Consider the following 19,192-nt stretch of genomic DNA (forward strand, 5'->3'; position numbering starts at 1 on the left):
CATTCAGACACATGTAGACTTTATGCTGGGATGGTGCCAGCGTTGAGGCAGAAACAGGGACTCACCCTAATGAAGTCAAACACTGATGACCACCTTTTGGAGAGACAGCACTCCCTAGTGTTGCTCACATTCATCTTTCTATGGGAAATGTCTGTCTCCTCGGTTTAGTGCTAACACCAACTCCTGATGAGAAATATATAGAAAATTAAGGACAGCACAACTACATGTGAGATCTAAGTGTATTAGCCACCAGGATCATTAATATCTGTGGAGTCAGGACTTAACAATAGAAGAGATACGTAAGTGCAATTCTGAAGTCAAGTCTATTTCCATTTCAACTTCCTGTGTCAGCATGGTGGAAATGATGCTTGTATAGCTAACCTATTGAGGTTTTAGAAAAGTTATTATTTCATTGTCCTCTGATACCCCTTGAGTATTCTGTCAGGAACAGAACAGACTGCAGTAGGGGAAAATAAGCAGATGCTGTTGTTTTCTTTGGTAGGAACATAAAAAATGTAGATCTTAGTTAATGGTTAGGTCTGGATGACTTCAAAGGGAAAGAAAAAGTTATTATGGTCTCCTTTAATGAGACTCCTACCTTACTCCTGACTCTGTTTTCTTCTTTGTTTCAGTTTTACTTTAAAAACACAAATCCAGCCAAAATTTGTAAATAACTATAGTACGTTCTAAATCACAAAATCAAAATTTTCTGCTGATAGGTTGCTGTGTTCTGAAATATCCAGGCTACAAGTTTCTTTGACATTTAAGCCCTTGATGAATAGAGTGAATTAGTGAGATGGTGTAGGCATTTCCTTAAAGCCAATGTGGCTTCCCATCTTCCCTGCACACATTCCCTGGGGCATATTTTTTTTAATCCTGTATTCAAATATGAATTTTCTGAGGTAAAGTACGTGAAATTTCTTAGGTAAAGTATCAGTCATCATAATGATTATGATACTAGTGATGATAATTCCTTGTATCTGCAAAGTGCCTAATCATTTATCAAGTACTTTCTTATATACATTTGACCCTTGAACAACACGAGTTTGAGCTGCTTGGGTCGACTTATATGTGGATTTATTTTCTACCACACTCAGATTGAAAATACAATATTTTTGGGATGTGAAACCCACACATATGAAGGACTGACTTGTCATATACACAGGTTTCAGAGGGCTGACTGCAGGACTTGAGTATGTGCAGATTTTAGTATACTACGGGTCCTGAGTCCAATCCCCTGTGTCTACCAAAGGATGACTGTAATAGCTTCTTAATCCTCACAGAAATCTTGTCAAATAACTTAACAATTATTTTCCCATTTTACTGAACAATTATAAGACTTGATCTATAAATAGTGGCATCTGGATGAGAAACCAAGTGTTACAAACGAAAGATATTTTGGGTTAAAATATCACAGCTTTTCCTGAATTAGCAAATATTTAACAATCATTTGACATGATTGTTTCACAAAGAAAATGGATCATGGCCATCAGTAATACCAGTTTCACATTAATCTATGTTTCACAGTTTTCAGAAGGTTTTCACATACACAGATAATCTCATTTGATTTTTACAACCTAGCATGATGGTCAATAAAGGTCTTTCAAAAATCAGTAAATTAAGGCCAAGAGAGATTAAGAGATTTAGATGAAATCACACAGCAGGAATCGGCCCAAGACAAGTAAGCACCAAAACTGTAGCTCTTCCTTCACTCCACACTTTTGCATCTCTTCTAATCCTATTTCTAATTGGCAGTTCTATCTCTTCCATTATCCTTGGTAAATATGAATGTGACATGTTGTACTGAAACGATGGACATAAACCAAGTACACATTAATTTTGAAGGAGAATGAGGATATGGTCTTTCTGGATGCTAGTCTAGTGTTATTGTTAATAACAGGAACTATATGGGTTCAAATCCTGGCTCTGCCATATTTTAGCTAAGTGACTTTAGGCAAATCTCCTAACCTCTCTGTGCTGGAATTTCCTCATCTGTAAAATAAGGATAACAAGAATACCTGCCTCAGAGGACATGTGAGTATTTAGTAAGTTTAATATAAATAAAGCACTTGGAAACTGCCTGTCATATAGTAAATATCATTAAACATTATCCATTACTATTGTCATTGGAGAAATAGCAACAGAAGGGTCTGTGTCAATTTCCTACTGTATAGTTTGGAATGGGAAAATGACAGAGGGCCAATATACCCTAAATTATCTTGTCATCCATTACGGGTTTAGAATGAAATGTAGTTTTTCAAATCTGGTCTCTAGGGTGGTTGCTTGTTCAAGCAGCTGTTCTCCATACTTTTGATTAACAGGGCTAGGAACCAAACTCCAAGGTGTAGCAGCGTTCTTCAGGTAAAATGCTGCCTCTGTGATAGCCTGTGGAATCATCTCACATTTATTAAAAGTACTGTGCTGGCAAACGCTGTAGGAATATTTCTGGGGCACACAGACATCCAGACCGGGATGTAATTAGTCCAGTTCATCTGCTAATCAAACTTGCATTTGGCATTTGGAATACACATTAGCACTGTTCCACACTAGGTGAAGCGAGATTTCCTCGGAGAGTCTGGTCTTCCTAATCCTTTAATTCAAACCTGGGAGCAATAAGAATGCTGATCATAAGAAAGAGTTGTGCAGTAAAATGCAGATACCTCCAAATGTGGGCTTGCTTTCCTTTTCCAACTATAGAGTTCTAAAATATCAGAATGCCAACAAAGTCTATATACTGAGGGTGTGTCTGAAGAAACTCACAAAACTAGATCAAGAGCCACCTTAAGTTACCTCCTTCCAACGTGGGTGGCGAACTGCTCCAGGGACTTGGAGAAGCCAGACACCTGAGGTCTTGTCGAATATGTGTTCTGAAAATGTTGGTGTTCTTATCTCTCAGGCAGCCTCACATATTTTTAATAGGCTATGGGTTGCATCACTAATGTTTTCATCAGCCAGTGTAAAATAAATCCATTAGTCACAGTGTCCTTCATGTGATAATGATATTTAGAGCTCATTAAAAAGTAATTGTAGCCACTTTCCCCTACTTTATCAGCAGGATTCAGCTGGTGATTTGATGATCCGAAACATCCAACTGAAGCATGCTGGGAAATATGTCTGCATGGTCCAAACAAGTGTGGACAGGCTCTCTGCTGCTGCAGACCTGATTGTAAGAGGTATTGGATTTTGTTGTTGTTGTTCTTGAAATACTTTCGTGATATCTACTCTAGCACAGAGTTCCAAAAACCTCAGTGGTTTAGAATTATGGAAAAAAGTCAGGCAGAAGCTGAACATTGTAAACAGTGGCTAAAAGTCCATAAAAGTTTCTTGTGCATGTACAGTTCCTTAGTGGCGGTTGTCAGAAAATGCACCAAACACATCCAGTAACTTTACGCTAAAAATAACTCTTTCAAGTGACCGATGATGGCTGTTGGAGTTGATATCACCTCCTAGAATAATTTTAGGTGAACAAAAGCAGATAGTTTAAAGAGGGATTAAACTGTGCCTTTTTGTATTTCATCTGGGCTAAATTGAATTAGTATCCTAGGCCACTGATATAACAGCAGCTTAAGTAAAATTATCACCAGGTTTTTCCGAGTTTGCTTTTTTCCCTAAACTTCACAGTGCTGTTCAGTTCCTAAAATAGGGTTTTGGGAGAGGACACTTCCTGACTGCCTGGGATATAGTAAATAAGCTGAGAGTTGATGTAAATACTAACATTTTTGAGATTCTCTTGAATATTATCAATATGAACTAATTTGGACCTGAGAGCTGTGACCCCTCAGCTGAGCCACACCAATTGAGTACATTCCAAGCCTCATCAAACCAGTTGGCAAAAAAACTGTAAATGGACTTTTAAGAAATACTTTTAAATGAAAATTAAAATCCTCACAAACCAGTGTACATACCAAAATCCAACCTATGCATGCTTAGGGGCTTTCTATAGCATTAAGCGAGGCCAATCCAGACATCAAAATAATCTCTTGGCTAGGGTCTCCTTCATTGGAATCTGTAACTGTTGGGGTTGAGGCATATTTGGACAGCAGGCAGAGTGCATGGCAAAACTTCGAATGCAAGAAAATGTAAATTTAGGGTATTAGAATTGGAGGCAGGGTTAATCTGCATGCACAGAGAACAAAGTATTATTGGAAGCCATAAAGAGTTTTGCTATATCCTCTTGGCATAAAGTAAGGGGGGAAATGTGTGGGAGTTAGCAACTTAAACTAATTGTCAAGAGAGGTTGAAGAAAAATAGTAGTTCCAATGTGTCTGCTTTGTTCCCCTTTAAATTGCCTTTTAAAAAAACTGTCAGTAACAGTGTAGACAAGGGCTAGATATGAGAAAAAACTTTTAACCTAGGTATATCTGCCCATATAATAACTTATAGAAATGTGTTTATTTCCATTTTAAGATATACCAGTGCTGTTCTGCTCTCCCCTTGGGAACAAAAGAATTCTGTTGCTGAAAATTTATCCTCTATTTAATTAGGATAATGTTCAGATTAGCAGTTTAAACACCAACAAATTAGACTAATAAATATTTAAATCAGTAATACTTGAAGTTCTTAAATGATATTGTATACTTCATTTCACAGAAAATAACATTAAATACCAGGAGGAATTTGCAAACGCAGTCTAAAAGAAAATCTAGTCTAATCAGTTAATAAGGCCAATAAATTAATATGCTGTTTAAAACCATAATCTTTCATTTTATCTCCTTCAGCTCTGCCCTTGCAGCTTTTCTTGCACATTACAGGGAAGGGAGGCGGAATGTATTTCACCACCCTGAAAGAGATTTTCATATTTGAAACTATAGCAGCTTTGAGTCTTGGCTCCAGTTTCTTTGATTTTCTGAGGCCTGTTCTATTTAACATATAGTACTCTAATGGCAGCCAGAAAGGCCACCCTTCCTGAGGGAGAAGCAGACCCCAGAATCAAACCAATCTTCTCTTTGCCGTTGCCAAGGACAAAATCTTCTACATGCCGCTGAGTTTGTTATCATTTTGTTCAGGGGACAAACATTTGTACATTTTTCATTTTGAAAGAGGGAGTCAACTTCCCCAAAACAAAGTTGGTAAACACTCTGTAAGGTCGTATCTACGCATGGGTAGGAACTGGGGACCGGAAGATAAAAAAGAACAAACAAATCCAGGAACGTACTATCTTCTCTCCAGTGGCCAAATTCATACCAGCCCTTCATTTCCTTCCTATAGAGAGGCCAACAATGGACCTCGGTATTTCCTATTGATTTAATTCTTTGAAGAGTTCAGAGGGAAACACTTTTCTATTTGTGGTACTTTGGTTTTAAAGGCCATCGATGCAGCATCCATAAAGAAAAAAGGTGGGGGATGCCAGGATGAGAAAACTGGTAAAAAAAAAAAAAAAAAAGTAAAAGTTAAATTGTCTTCTAGACTTTATCTGGTTAAAACAGGTCCCAAGACCAAAGGTTACATCAACTCTATCTCGGTGGCATTAGACTGACATGCTGAAATGTCACCATGGAAAATTAATCAGTTCCAGGATATAGATTTCCAGACATTTCATTCAGGAGTGGGAGGGAGAAGATAAATTTAGTCTCACCTGAGGGTCTATAAAAATGATTTTTAAAAAAGGAAAGAGAATTTAGGGCATCACGTAAAGGGTGAAGGAGTGAATTCTAGAACAAAGTCTAACTTCAGGAAATTGCCGTTAACGTTGCACTGCTCTGTGAGAGGTCTCTTTTTCCCCTGTCCCTGTGACATGGCCAGATAGTATTTGGGTAGTACATTTGATTGCTAGACTGGGGATTAGCAAATCCCTCCTAGGAATATCTCCTTATGCTCATCTAATGGGCATGAGGTTTGTCATTATGTCGTCTCACCATCACCTTCCCTCCTGAGGTGGTCAGTTGCACCTTGTTAAAAATGCATTTAACTGCCTGGTAAGAGATTTTCATGTTGGAAAGTAGGGTAGCTGTGGGTCTTCGCTCTGGCTTTGTTGATATTTCGTCTTTACCTGCCAGCTGCTTTTCATCCCTCTATTTCTTTATTAGTTTCAAGCCTTCATTTAAATCTGATTTCTCCCCCTGTCCATGATTTAAGTACATGGACAGAAACAATGAACATCAGGAAGAGAGGTAGAAAAATACAGGTATGACTTGCAGAAACTGCAAATGAGGGTCTTTAGAATCCAGCTCAATTTTGAGATTGCTTTGAAGAAGAGAGCGCCTTGACTGTTCCGCACTGGCCATTTTCACAGCAGTTCCCTTGCACACAAGTGTGTGCTCATGTGGGATGCAGGGTTGGGGGTTGAGGAGAGTGCTAGTAATTACAGAGCAGCAGAATGTGCAGAGCAGCACTTTAACCTTCAAAGTTTTAAAGCCATTTCTGCTCAAATCTATACTCCCAGTGGTAGAAATAACAATTTCTAGCAGACTATAATCTTTATGACATCAGGAGCAACATCTATCTTTTCTCACTACTATATCCCCAAATAACACTGTCTGATCCATAGTAGGAGCCTATAAATAGATGATGAATTAATGAATATGGACCCTTATGGTACCCCAGTATTCTCTATTAACATTAAATATGTTGTTGTAATTATTTGTTTACCTATTAGTTTTTCATATTAAACTGTGGGCTCCTCAAAGGAAGGAGCTGTGTCTCATTTATCTCTGTGGCTTCCAAGCCAAACAAAGTTCCCAACATATAGTTGGAACTCCAAAGGATTTAACAAGTGATGAATCTGTGAGTGGGTTTATAAATAAATGGGTCAATGCCCCATTCAAATATGTGGATCCTTTACTTGGGTATTTGAATACACTGCTCCAATTCTGGGGGTCTTGCTCTTTCCCAGGTCCTCCAGGTCCCCCAGAGGCTGTGACAATAGATGAAATCACAGACACCACTGCTCAGCTCTCCTGGAGACCCGGGCCTGACAACCACAGCCCCATCACCATGTATGTCATTCAAGCCAGGACTCCATTCTCCGTGGGCTGGCAAGCAGTCAGTACAGGTACCATATTGGATGCTTCACTCAGTGACATCGGGAACTCAGCATACCAGACATAGCGCTGTAGCAAGGAACATCTAAGTTCTCATTCAGACACTACTACAAATGATATATTATGGCAGTGTTTCCTAAACCTTGGCCAACTGTACACCTATCATTAATATTTTTCTTTTCTTTTTTTTTTTTTTTTTTTTTGGGAGGGCATTTTGCTCTGTTGCCCAGGCTGGAGCACAGTGGTACAATCTCGGCTCATTTCCAACTCTGCCTCCAGAGTTCAAGCGATTCTTGTGCCTCAGCCTCCCTAGTAGCTGGGATTACAGGTGCCCACCACCAAGCCCAGCTAATTTTTATATGTTTAATAGAGACGGGGTTTCACCATGTTGGCCAGGCTGATTTCAAACTCCTGACCTCAGGTGATCCGCCCACCTTGGCCTCCCGAAGTGTTGGGATTACAGTGTGAGCCACTGCACCTGGCCAATATTTTTCTTTGTATCAAATCACAGTTGTTTTTTGTTTAACTCATCCTAGGCAATAGTATCTGTGAAATGGCATGTCCAGGCCAGGTTTGGTGGCTCACGCCTGTAATCCCAGCACTATGGGAGGCTGAGGTGGGTGGATCGCTTGAGCCCAGGAGTTTGAGACCAGCCTAGGCAACATGGCGAAACTCTGACTCTACAAAATATACAAAAATTAGCCTGGCATGGTTGTACACGCCTTTAGTCCTAGCACCTCCGGAGGCTGACGTGGGAGGATTGCTTAAGCCCAGGAGGTGGAAGTTGCAGAGAACCAAGATCACACCACTGAACATCCAGCCTGAGGGACAGTAAGACCCTGTCTCAAAAAAAAAAAAAAAAAAAAAAGATATGTCTGTTGTGGTGGTTACATATATATTTTCCCTAACACATATTAAAAATATGTTACTTATAAAAAATAAAAATAAAATGCATCAATCTGTATTATCTAAAATCATCTGTGCAGCACTGTGGTACACTTTGGAAAGCAGTGGATTCTGCTTGACTGTAGTCAGAGGCTTTGTAAAGTTTGCACAGTGCTCTCAAAAAACCAATAACCGAGGACTATAGGGAGCCTCTTCACTTGCTGCTCTTCTATTTTGAGACCAGGGTCTCTCTGCTACCCAGGCTGGAGTGCAGTGGTACAATCACAGCTCACTTCAGCCTCAACCTCCTGGGTTCAGTAATCCTCCCACCTCAGACTGTTGAGTAGCTGGGACCACAGACAGATGCCTGCATACCCACCTACTTCTCTGAAATTTTTTGTAGAGACAGGGTCTTGCTATGTTGCTTAGGCTGGTCTCAAACTCCTGGACTCAAGAAATTCTCCTGCATCAGTCTCCCAAACTGCTGGGATTTCAAGTGTGAGCCACTGTGCCCAGCCCCATTGTTTTAGATGGATAAATTTGGGGATAAAAAGACATGAGATTTCTTTTTAACCAATTTTTAACAAATTCTTTAAAAAACGTTGTTAGCAGCAGCACTTTCCTCAGGTTTCCCTTTATTACGTTTATATAGCACTCCCTATTTTAAAAAGTTTCATAGTTATTTCTCTTTGCATCTTAAAGAATTCTTACACCATTCCCACTTCCGTCAGTACCTCCAGATTGGCTCATTTTCTTACTTAGATTTCATTTAAGGATAAGTTGGATGAACAAGTAGTTATTACAAACAAAATACACAGTCCTCTAGACAGCAAAGGTAGCTATATGGCCTTGAGGTTTTGAAGAATATGCCCAGTGTTGTGTAATTCATATGAATCTTACTGATTTTAACTCCAGTTTGTTTTTTCATTTTAGTTTACCAATCCTTAGAAATGGGTTTATATGTTTCCTACTGCAATTACTGAGTCATAGCAGTGCTTTAAGAAGTAAAGATGAGAAAAATATGGAAGTTAGGAGATGAATTCTAGTCCTGACAGCTAATCAGCTGATCTCTATACATCTTCATTTTTCTATTTTGTTAAATGAGCACAGTAAGAATTATATAGAATGAATATAGGCCAGGCACGGTGGCTCACACCTATAATCCCAGCACTTTGAGAGGCCAACATGGGCGGATCGCTTGAGCCCAGGAGTTTGAGAGCAGTCTGGGCAACATGGTGAAATCCCATCTTTACTAAAAATACAAAAAAAATAGACAGGCTTAGTGGCGTGTACCCATAGTCCCTGCTACTTGGGAGGCTGAGGCACAAGAATTGCTTGAGCCTGAGAAGTGGAGGTTGAAGTAAGCTGAGATTGTGCCACTGCTCTCTAGCCTGGGTGACAGAGAGACCCTGTCTCAAAGAAAAAAAGAATACTTTCACCTTTCTCACGGGATAGTTGAAATAACATTATCTGGCACTACGTAATAAATGCTGAAACACATGTGAAGTGGTGATAGTAATGATTGAGACAGGTAGCTTGGAGCCTTGAGGACTTCGTGTCTTTTACGATGTCATCTGCAGGTAACTGATTAGTGTGTTAGTTTAACATACAGAGATAGTTCTGAGATTACCTCACTGAAACAGCTGTTGGTGCGGCTAATATGAGAATACTGACACTTCCCTGAATGCAATAACAATGAGGATGGGTGGATGTTCCTATCTTCCTAATGTAATCTCTGCATTTGTTTTCTGAGACCCTTTGAAACAGCCTCCAACTTTTGTTGTCTTTCAGTCCCAGAACTCATTGATGGGAAGACATTCACAGCGACCGTGGTGGGTTTGAACCCTTGGGTTGAATATGAATTCCGCACAGTTGCAGCCAATGTGATTGGGATTGGGGAGCCCAGCCGGCCCTCAGAGAAACGGAGGACAGAAGAAGCCCGTGAGTAGCACCCGGGATTCAGATCATCTGTTCCTTAGGGAAAGGCTTTGAATTCTTGCTGAGCTTCAGTGCTCATGTGGCTCTATGTTGGCATACCCTTCCCCTTAAATGATGATAATGATAGAAATCAGGCCAGGAGAAGCCCAGCTGAACATGCAATGGGTTTCAATCAAGAGTTAAGCTTCTTCATTAGGTCCACCTGTACAGCAAGAGACACACTGTGCTTAGTCCTCTCAAAAGCCAGTCCTTTCTTCATTGGTTCTTTTGTCACCAAGATTCTAACAGGACTTCAACAAAATGCCCCATATTTCAAATCGAATTATCTCACATTAGTAACTAATGGCAAAGAATAATTTCTGGCTTCTCTGGGAACAGCCACCATGAGGTAGCCCGGCTAAGAATAAAAATAAAACATAATTTCTTCCGAAATGTTCACCGAGATTTTCTTAGGGTATAAACTATGCCCAAAAACTAAGTTTCAGAACATCCTGCTAATACAGCAATTCAGTATGTCCCTTTGCATATACATACACCTTGAATGAGCGCGGGGAGAGAGGAACAAGTTCATCAGGGTCAGCCATACTTTTTTTTTTTTTTTTTTTTTTTTGAGACAGAGTCTCGCTCTGTCACCAGGCTGGAGTGCAGTGGCACGATCTTGGCTCACTGCAACTTCCGCCTCTTGGGTTCAAGTGGTTCTCCTGCCCCAGCCTCCCAGGTAGCTGGGACTACAGACATGTACCACCACATCCAGCTACTTTGCATTTTTAGTAGAGACGGGTTTCACCATGTTGGCCAGGATGGTCTAGAACTCCTGACCTCAGGTGATTCGCCCACCTCAGCCTCCAGAAGTGCTGGGATTACAGGCGTGAGCCACCACACCTGGCCAGGGCCAGCCGTACTTTTACTTATCTCATGTAAAGCAGGAGGCCTATGTGTGCAGTTCCCAGCTGTAGAGAGCCCACTGTGTTGAAGGAAAAGCAAGCCCCCTACACAAATGGGAATTCTGACCCTACTCTCAGAAAAACAAAAGCTCATCTAGATCTATTTGACTGGCTTTAACCAAGGAGATGTACCCAGCCACTAGCCACACACCCCAGTGAGACATTTTTAAATGTGGCCCAGAACCTTTCAGCCACATGGTGACAACAATATAGCTGGTCCCCTGCTTTCTTTTCCCCTTTGAAAACCATAATTGAATTAATTCCCCTCAGCAATCCTGAGGTGCAAGTTCATATAATTTCCTCTCTTTTATAAAGAAAACTGGAGAAAAAGAGGGCAAGCACAGTGAGCCACGGGTCAACCTCTGTCTGCCACTTCCTTCAACACCCAGATCAAAACTGTCTTCCTCCAAGAAGCTGTTTGCCCACCCCAGCTCTGGGCAGGCCGCTAATCTGGAGTGTCCCCGTGCTTCCCCATGCTGACTGTACCTTTCTCTTGTTGCTGAACTTGCTCTAACTGTGGTGTGGACACTCTCACCCTCCAACCAAAATTGTACTGTCTTTCCTTTGTGTATCACCACATGGCTCATGAACGCTGAACCAAACATTAGGACAGGCCTCAGTCCTTTCCCCCTTTCCAGAACCCCTCAGCCTCTAGGGATGCAGCTGAACAATTGGGCAGACATGTCAGATAACATGTGTGCCTTGTTGAATGGGAAACAGGTAATTAATAGCAGTCTCGGTACATTTCACTTCCTGGAGCTGATGCCTTGGGCTGCTTGAGGTGCTGCTGTTGATCTCCGAAGACAAAGGGGCCTGCCTCAGAGTACTCATGGAAAGTGAGTCACCTCTGCCAGGCAACCTTCCTGACCCTCATTCGCCTTTGCTGCCTGACATAACTGTTTGCTTGTCTCCTGTGCAGTCCCCGAAGTCACACCAGCAAACGTCAGTGGTGGCGGAGGCAGCAAATCTGAACTGGTTATAACCTGGGAGGTAAATGAATCACAAAATAAAAGGAACATCCATGTGTCAAAGCTATTTTATTATTTTCCTTCCTGTTAGATAGACATAGCTTGAAAGTTTCCTCCTCTGTTTTTAACGGTGAAAATTCATTTGAGTGCAGACTCTCCCTCTCACGTAGCTGATGGCTAGCAGGAAAGACACCACTTGCCCATCCATTGTTGAGGCAAGTTTTAATTCGATCCATCAGAGTAAAAACAATCATGAAGGGAAGACAACACAAGCTAAAGAAAGAAAGAAGGCTGTTTCGGAGAAAACCAGTTTTTCTTTTCTTCCTGAATTGCTGCATGGCCAATTGATTTAAAACGTCTGCTAGCAATAGATTCAGTGCACCAGCACAATTTCCTGGCAATTGGCTTTGCTTCTAGAAGGGGCCTTCTTTTAGGAGGTAGTTTTTAAAACAACCTGGAGGAAAGTTAGTCACCAATTTATTAAAAATTGGCTTTGAGAGAAGAGGTGGGAGCTTTAGAAAGGGTTTGTGTTTTTGAAAGATTCCAAACAACAGCTCCAGAAATTAAAATCTTTCATTTGCCCAGAGCACAGCAGTGAAAGAAATCACTCATCCCTCCAGCTGAACTCTTCCCTCTGAGAGAGAGGATCTTCAGCCAAGATCAAAGGATCAGTGAGATCTTTTGTCTATTTGGCAGTGGAGGGAGATTAGTATTAAAGGATACATGTTGGAAATGTTTTTCAGGAGAACAATGCCCATTTTTTTTTTACAATCATTTCCAACTGTGTCAGAGCTGGGTCTGCCCCATCAAAGAGCAAGCTCTGGACTGCAGATCTTCATTACGTTTTTCAACCCTGCCCAGTACTTTGTAACTGCTTAAGATAGACTGACTGACTACAAGCCCTAAATTTAAAAGACTTTTAACAAAACCCCGAATAAGATGGGTGGAGAAGGATGTAGACAAGAATGTTACAGGAGAAACAAAAACGATTTTTGCATTTGACTCAAACTACTATGATTTCTGAAGACCACTTCCCTTCTTTCCCAGACAGTCCCTGAGGAATTACAGAATGGTCGAGGCTTTGGTTATGTGGTGGCCTTCCGGCCCTATGGTAAAATGATCTGGATGCTGACAGTGCTGGCCTCTGCTGACGCCTCCAGATACGTGTTCAGGAATGAGAGCGTGCGCCCCTTCTCTCCCTTTGAGGTTAAAGTAGGTGTCTTCAACAACAAAGGAGAAGGCCCTTTCAGTCCCACCACAGTGGTGTATTCTGCAGAAGAAGGTATGGTTTATGCTGCCTAAATCATTGCTTGTTAATATTTCTTCAATTCTTTTTTTTTTTTTTTGAGATGAATTTCGATTTTGTTGCCCAGGCTGGTGTGCAATGGCATGATCTCACTGCAACCTCCACCTCCCGGGTTCAAGCGATCCTCCTGCGTCAGCCACCTGAGTAGCTGGGATTACAGGCATGCGCCACCATGCCTGGCTAATTTTGTATTTTTAGTAGAGACGGGGTTTCTCCATGTTGGTCAGGCTGGTCTCGAACACCTGACCTCAGGTGATCCGCCTGCCTCAGCCTCTCAAAGTGCTGGGATTACAAGTATGAGCCACCGCAACCAGCCATATTTCTTCAGTTCTAAAATGTGGATTTTAGGATGTATAATCAATTTAGCATGGTACATATATATTGAAGGCATCCCTGATTTGAGAAGAGGATAATGTAAAAAATTTGGTTCATTGTCCACCATGAATCTCTTGAAAAGACAGCAACTGCTCTGTATATGAAAACACATGGCTATCCATTATTGATTCCATTGCTAAGGACCAGAACTGCTGGTACTATATAAGATCTTCATGTCTATCTACATGTTACATTACTTTCAAAAGAATTTTATTTTTGCCTTTAAGTGAATATCAATATATAATTTGCATTTCCTTACCACTTGTATTTTCATAAAGCATATTGTGCTTATAATTTATTCTCACTTATTAAACAAAAGAGTAAGTCATGAAACAGTGTGATTGTACTCATTGTCATCCATACCTTCATTATGTTTAACATTTCCCACACATTATTACCACTTCCATGCTATCCTTGCTCTCAGGATGCCTCTCACACAGTTTTCATTACCACTGGAGTTTGTCTATGTTGTTTTAAAGATGATGCTGAGAATGAGACCATGTGAAAACATCTGAAAGGTGAATCACTGATTTAGAGTCAGTGAAGATGCAATAACTTCTTCCTCATTAAAGAGGTCATCCCCTTAGATTCAGTAGCCCTTCATGATCTAGCTGCTGCCTTTCTGTCTGTCTCAGCTCCTGATGCCTTTCCCTGCATATTTCATGTTCCAACCATTGCCAAAGGATTTAAAATTATTTAAACAAGCTTCAGCCTTTGCATAGGCTTCAATTTCTCTTAGATAATAGTTCATGTCTCTGGATTATGAAAATGAGAGGAAAAGGGGAAAAGGACAGTCAGCTGACTTTACTAAGATTCAAGAGAGCTGGGTAACACTTCAGGTCCACACTGCAATGTGTATGATCTTGGATAAGTCACTTATACTTTCTGGGCCTCAGCTTCTTTGGCTGCAAAGGAGAGGCTAGATTGACTGTTTCCCAAATTTCAGTTATTTTTGCCGGATTTCTGCCATAGCTGTGTACCATTTGTGTATGTTAACATTTTTCTTCCAATAGACTTCCTTAAAGAAAAATTTAGTGGCCAAGCACAGTGGCTCATGCCTGTAATCCCAGCACTTTGAGAGGGGGATGTGGGAGGATAGCATGAGCTCAGGGGTTTGAAGCCCACCTGGGCAACATAGCAAGATACCAGTCTCTACAAAAATAAAAATAAAAAATTAGCCAGGCATGGTGGCACTTCTGTGGGCCATCCCAGCTACTTGGGAGGCTGAGGTGGGAGGATGGCTTGAGTCCAGGAGGTCAGGCTGCAGTGAGCCATGAGTGTGCCACTACATTCCAGCCTGGGTGACAGAGTGAGACCCTATCTCAAATAAGAAAAGAAAAGTAGTTTAGCCATGTTGTAAGCAATAACATTTGTGAGATGCTAATTAAGAATGATCTGTGTGAAAGGAATTGCTGGCTACGAAAACTTGGTGCTAAAACTTAAGTAGTTCTCTTCTACCCACACCTAAATTCAGAACCCAAATACTGGACGAATATTCACTACCACCAACTCTGGCTATTAATCACTGCTCCTCTGTAAATGAGTTTGGCTTACAATCATTAAGGACACTTCTATAACCATGAATTATTTTACCTTATAATGCCAGTATCTACAAGCCTGTCCTCATATAGCTGATAGAGTAATAACTACTTCCATATTCATCTATAGAACCAACCAAACCACCAGCCAGTATCTTTGCCAGAAGTCTTTCTGCCACAGATATTGAAGTTTTCTGGGCTTCCCCACTGGAGAAGAATAGAGGACGAATACAAGGTTATGAGGTAAGCAAGAGATATATGCCTTGGGTCTGAAAGAGGACTTCATCCATGAGTGAGTCCTCCAAACCACATTCTTATGGGAAAAGATCCACATTCACATTTAAGGGCAATGGTTTTAGGCCTGGCTTTCAGCTGAACACTAATGGAAGCATTGAATACTCAGCTGTGAAACTACCCTTTTTCTGTGTTATACTCTAGAGATATTTTTCAAAGTATATGCAAATCTAATCATTCATGAGATGGTTGGCAAAATGAGCTATGACTTCTGATATGCCCAGCATTGCTTGGACTCAAAACAAACATGGGAAAAAAGAAAATAATGAACAAGGGTTGTGTCGATGTACCATCTCACTAGGAAGCTAAGGACAAAAAGGAACCCTTCTTACTGTGGATAATTTTCTCAGGATATACAAAGTCTTTTGTCCTGAAAGCTCTGCCCATGATGTGGTATAGAAAACTAACTCCATTATAAGAATCTGCGTACAAAATTACCTGATGACATTGGGAATATCCCTACTGAGTATGGTTTCCAAGGTCTTTCTGTTTATTTCTTAGGTTAAATATTGGAGACATGAAGACAAAGAAGAAAATGCTAGAAAAATACGAACAGTTGGAAATCAGACATCAATAAAAATCACGAACTTAAAGGGCAGTGCGCTCTATCACTTAGCTGTCAAGGCATATAATTCCGCTGGGACAGGCCCCTCTAGTGCAACAGTCAATGTGACCACGAGAAAGCCACGTAAGAACAGACTTGCTCAGAAATATTTTGGGGATTCATCACACATATCCCAAGTTTATTTCCTGTCCCCACCTCCCAGTGATCATTTGCATACTAATTGGTAGCACGTGGATTCAAATTTCCCTCAGCATTTTAACTGAACCTTTCGGAATACCATGCAAAATTCATTGCTCTGGAGGACGGAAAGATAAATGTTTTTCTCCTCACTGGGAAGGGCTACTTCTTTTAGCTATAAATGTTAGGCGACCAACTGAATCTTTTTCCATTTGCAATGCTGTATCTCATCAGATTTTAGTGACCTTGAAGACACATATTAGTGCAATAGCCCATTAAATTGCCTCCACTCTAGAATTCTAGTAAGGAGACACTCCTCAGAATCCATTGAGATTTAATAATCTGTGACTTCGTATATCTTAATTTTTTTATAGCACCAAGTCAACCCCCCGGAAACATCATATGGAATTCATCGGACTCCAAAATTATCCTGAATTGGGATCAAGTGAAGGCCCTGGATAATGAGTCGGAAGTAAAAGGATACAAAGTAGGTAATTTCTTTTTTGCGAAGGCACTTAATCCTGCTGTGAGTGGGGACAGTCTCCTCCATGAATCACACAGTTGTCCGTGTTGTCAGTTTCCCTCGTGATGCTCTCCTTCCCTCTAGGAGTCGCTGCCTCCAACATGGCTTGATCTGAGTTGTATAAATAGTCTATGGCAACTGGTCAGGATTTAGATAATCACCTTAACATTAGGCTGAGGCAGCATTAATCAGAAATGAATAAAGACCCTGTGTTTAGGTCTCCAAAGATACCCTGAAGAACTACCTTTTAAACATTTCTGTTGTCAGCTTTGTTTTGTTCTTGTCTCAGTTGAATTTTTTTTAGTCAACATAGTAACCTCCCAGTATTACCAATGATTAATCATTTTTGTTCATATGTTTCTATAGTCAGGAAGAGTTATATAAAGAAAAAAAAAAAAGAAAAAGCAGCTAGAATTGGAAAAAATGTTTATCTGACCCCATAAATGTTGGCCCATCTTTAATGAGAACATGTAAAGAACATGTCTGTAGCTTTGTTGCTACAATTAAAAAGGGTTATGAATATCTTGGCAAGGTTTCCAGCTGCCTATTGCTACCTAAAAAACCAACCCAAAGCCAGGGGCTAAAATAGCAACAATGTATCATTTTTTATGACTTTGCAATGTGGATAGAGCCAAAATGGGCATATTTTAGGACTAGAATAAGAAAGATGCGTCTTCACACACTTCTGGCTTCTTAGATGGCATAGGTGGGAAAGCTGAGCCTAGCCAGTGATCACGTGCTCCATGAGACCTCTCCCCACGGAGAGGGACTTCCTCACAGTACGGTGACCTGAGTGTAGTCAGACTTCTTACATAGTTGCCAGGTTCAAGAGGAAGAAGCAGAGACAAGCCCTTTTAAAAGCTAAGGAAGAAACTAGCTACTGTGAGGCCAGCTCAGATTCAAAGGCAAGGAAAATGGATTCTACCTCCTAGTGTGAGGAGCAGCATACATGTGCAGAGAGGGAAGGAACTGATATAAACCAGACACATGTAAACCAGAGCATGCATTGTGAAGACTGACTGCATTGAGAAGTCTGTGACTGCATTGACAGAGAGAAGACTGCATTGAGAGCATGCAGTGAGAAAACTGCATTAAGAAGACTGTGGCCAGGAGGCTGACTCAAAACATCTGAAGAATGAACGATCTGAGGATATGCCGCTGGGTACAAAGCCTCAGAAGCATGATAATGACTTCACATATTTAAAGGACTATTATAAGGGATGACATGTAGAAGTTTTCCTCAAGTTTCCAAGGAACAAAACTATGGCCATTGGGTGAAAGTGACATGGAGATAAATTTTGGCTCTGTTTTGCCTTCTAATAATCAAACCTCATAAAAAAATGGACCCTCAGAGTGTTCCCCATCACTGGAAATAATGAAGCATTACCTGCATCACCACCTAAAGAGAGGTTACAAAGGGAAATATAATATGGGCATTTAAGTTATATGGCATTTTGTTCCCATTCAGTCCTAGAATGTTATGAGTGAACGACTTTTCAAAAGCTTTTGAGAAACCATAATCATTGGTGAATGCTGACAATGTTCTTGATCTCCAGTGGTTTTGTATTAATTCTTCAAAAGAAAAATGGTTATGGCAATTTTGCAAGTCTCACCATTCTTATTACATAAGAAAGAGTATAAATCTGGGAGTGGTGGCATGTTCCTATAGTATCAGCTACTTGGGAGGCTGAGGCAGGTGAATTGTTTGAGCCCAGGAGTTTGAGTCCAGCCTGGGCAATGTAGTGAGACCCTGTCTCTAAAAATAAATAAATAAATAAAATGGAAGATTATAAAACCAAACCTAGGATTTTGAAATTTTTTCAGGCAGAAGAGCTTGGAAGTCAACAGGAAGTCAACATTTTCAGGAATCTTGTGAAATGGTCTTTTATCTACCCCAAAGTAAATGAAAGGATGGCAAAATCATGCCTGCTAGATAATATAAATCATTACCATGGCAGAAGCATGCTAGGTGGGAACGATAGCTAATGAGAGTGCTGCTGTCAAAATGTACCAGCTGCTACTAACTTCCAGCCTCTGTTGTCTTGTGAAAAAGTGGGCACAATGCCCTAGATATGCCAATGTTTCAAAAGATGGCAGCAAAAAATGGATTGTTATGTAAAATCTTCTTCCAATTTAAAAATGTTGGCAACTCTTCTAATTTTGTTTTGTTTTGCTTTTAAACAACACTTGAGGCAGTGGAAGTCAGACCACATAAAATTGCTATGCAGTCTGAATTAAGCCTGCAGGCTGCTGGCCTGCAACATTTTTGTACAGAGATATTGAGAGTAGTACATAGGTAGTGCTGTCAGACCTAGTGAAAGAGCCTGGTATCGAAACCACCATCTTCCAGTAATTTGCCAAAATGACGAACACAAAGGGAAAGAGGAGAGGCACCCAATATATGTTCTTTAGGCCTTTTAGAAAACATGGAGTTGTTCCTTTGGCCACATGTATGCGAACCTGTAAGAAAGCTGATATTGTAGACATCAAGGGAATGGGTACTGTTCAAAAAGGAAGGCCCCACAAGTGTTACCATGGCAGAGCTGGAAGAGTCTACGGTGCAACCCAGCATGCTGTTGGTATTGTGGTAAACAAATGAGGGCAAGATTCTTACCAAGATAATTAATGTCCGTATTGACCACGTTAAGCACTCTAAGAGCCGAGACAGCTTCCTGAAATCCGTGAAGGAAAACAATCAG

The 19,192-nt window shown here is 40.7% G+C and overlaps 1 protein-coding gene across 6 annotated transcripts in view; it reads left to right on the plus strand.

The window, feature by feature from the left end:
* The window catches only part of CNTN4 (contactin 4), a 969,481-nt gene that overhangs the window by 936,907 nt on the left and 13,382 nt on the right, over positions 1-19,192 (plus strand). For 5 of the 6 annotated variants that reach the window (XM_032289672.1, XM_032289675.1, XM_032289674.1 and 2 more), the window contains 8 exons: positions 3,053-3,173; positions 6,833-6,991; positions 9,657-9,806; positions 11,667-11,737; positions 12,763-12,997; positions 15,065-15,177; positions 15,730-15,916; positions 16,345-16,457. In XM_032289672.1, the coding sequence (XP_032145563.1) occupies positions 3,053-3,173; positions 6,833-6,991; positions 9,657-9,806; positions 11,667-11,737; positions 12,763-12,997; positions 15,065-15,177; positions 15,730-15,916; positions 16,345-16,457 (1,149 nt within the window). The remainder of the gene's footprint in view (positions 1-3,052; positions 3,174-6,832; positions 6,992-9,656; positions 9,807-11,666; positions 11,738-12,762; positions 12,998-15,064; positions 15,178-15,729; positions 15,917-16,344; positions 16,458-19,192) is intronic. The other variant, XM_032289676.1, reaches the window with a different exon arrangement.

This window comes from Sapajus apella, unplaced genomic scaffold (assembly GCF_009761245.1).
Source record: "Sapajus apella isolate SASKATOON/1434 unplaced genomic scaffold, GSC_monkey_1.0 scaffold23, whole genome shotgun sequence".
NCBI lineage: Eukaryota > Metazoa > Chordata > Mammalia > Primates > Cebidae > Sapajus > Sapajus apella.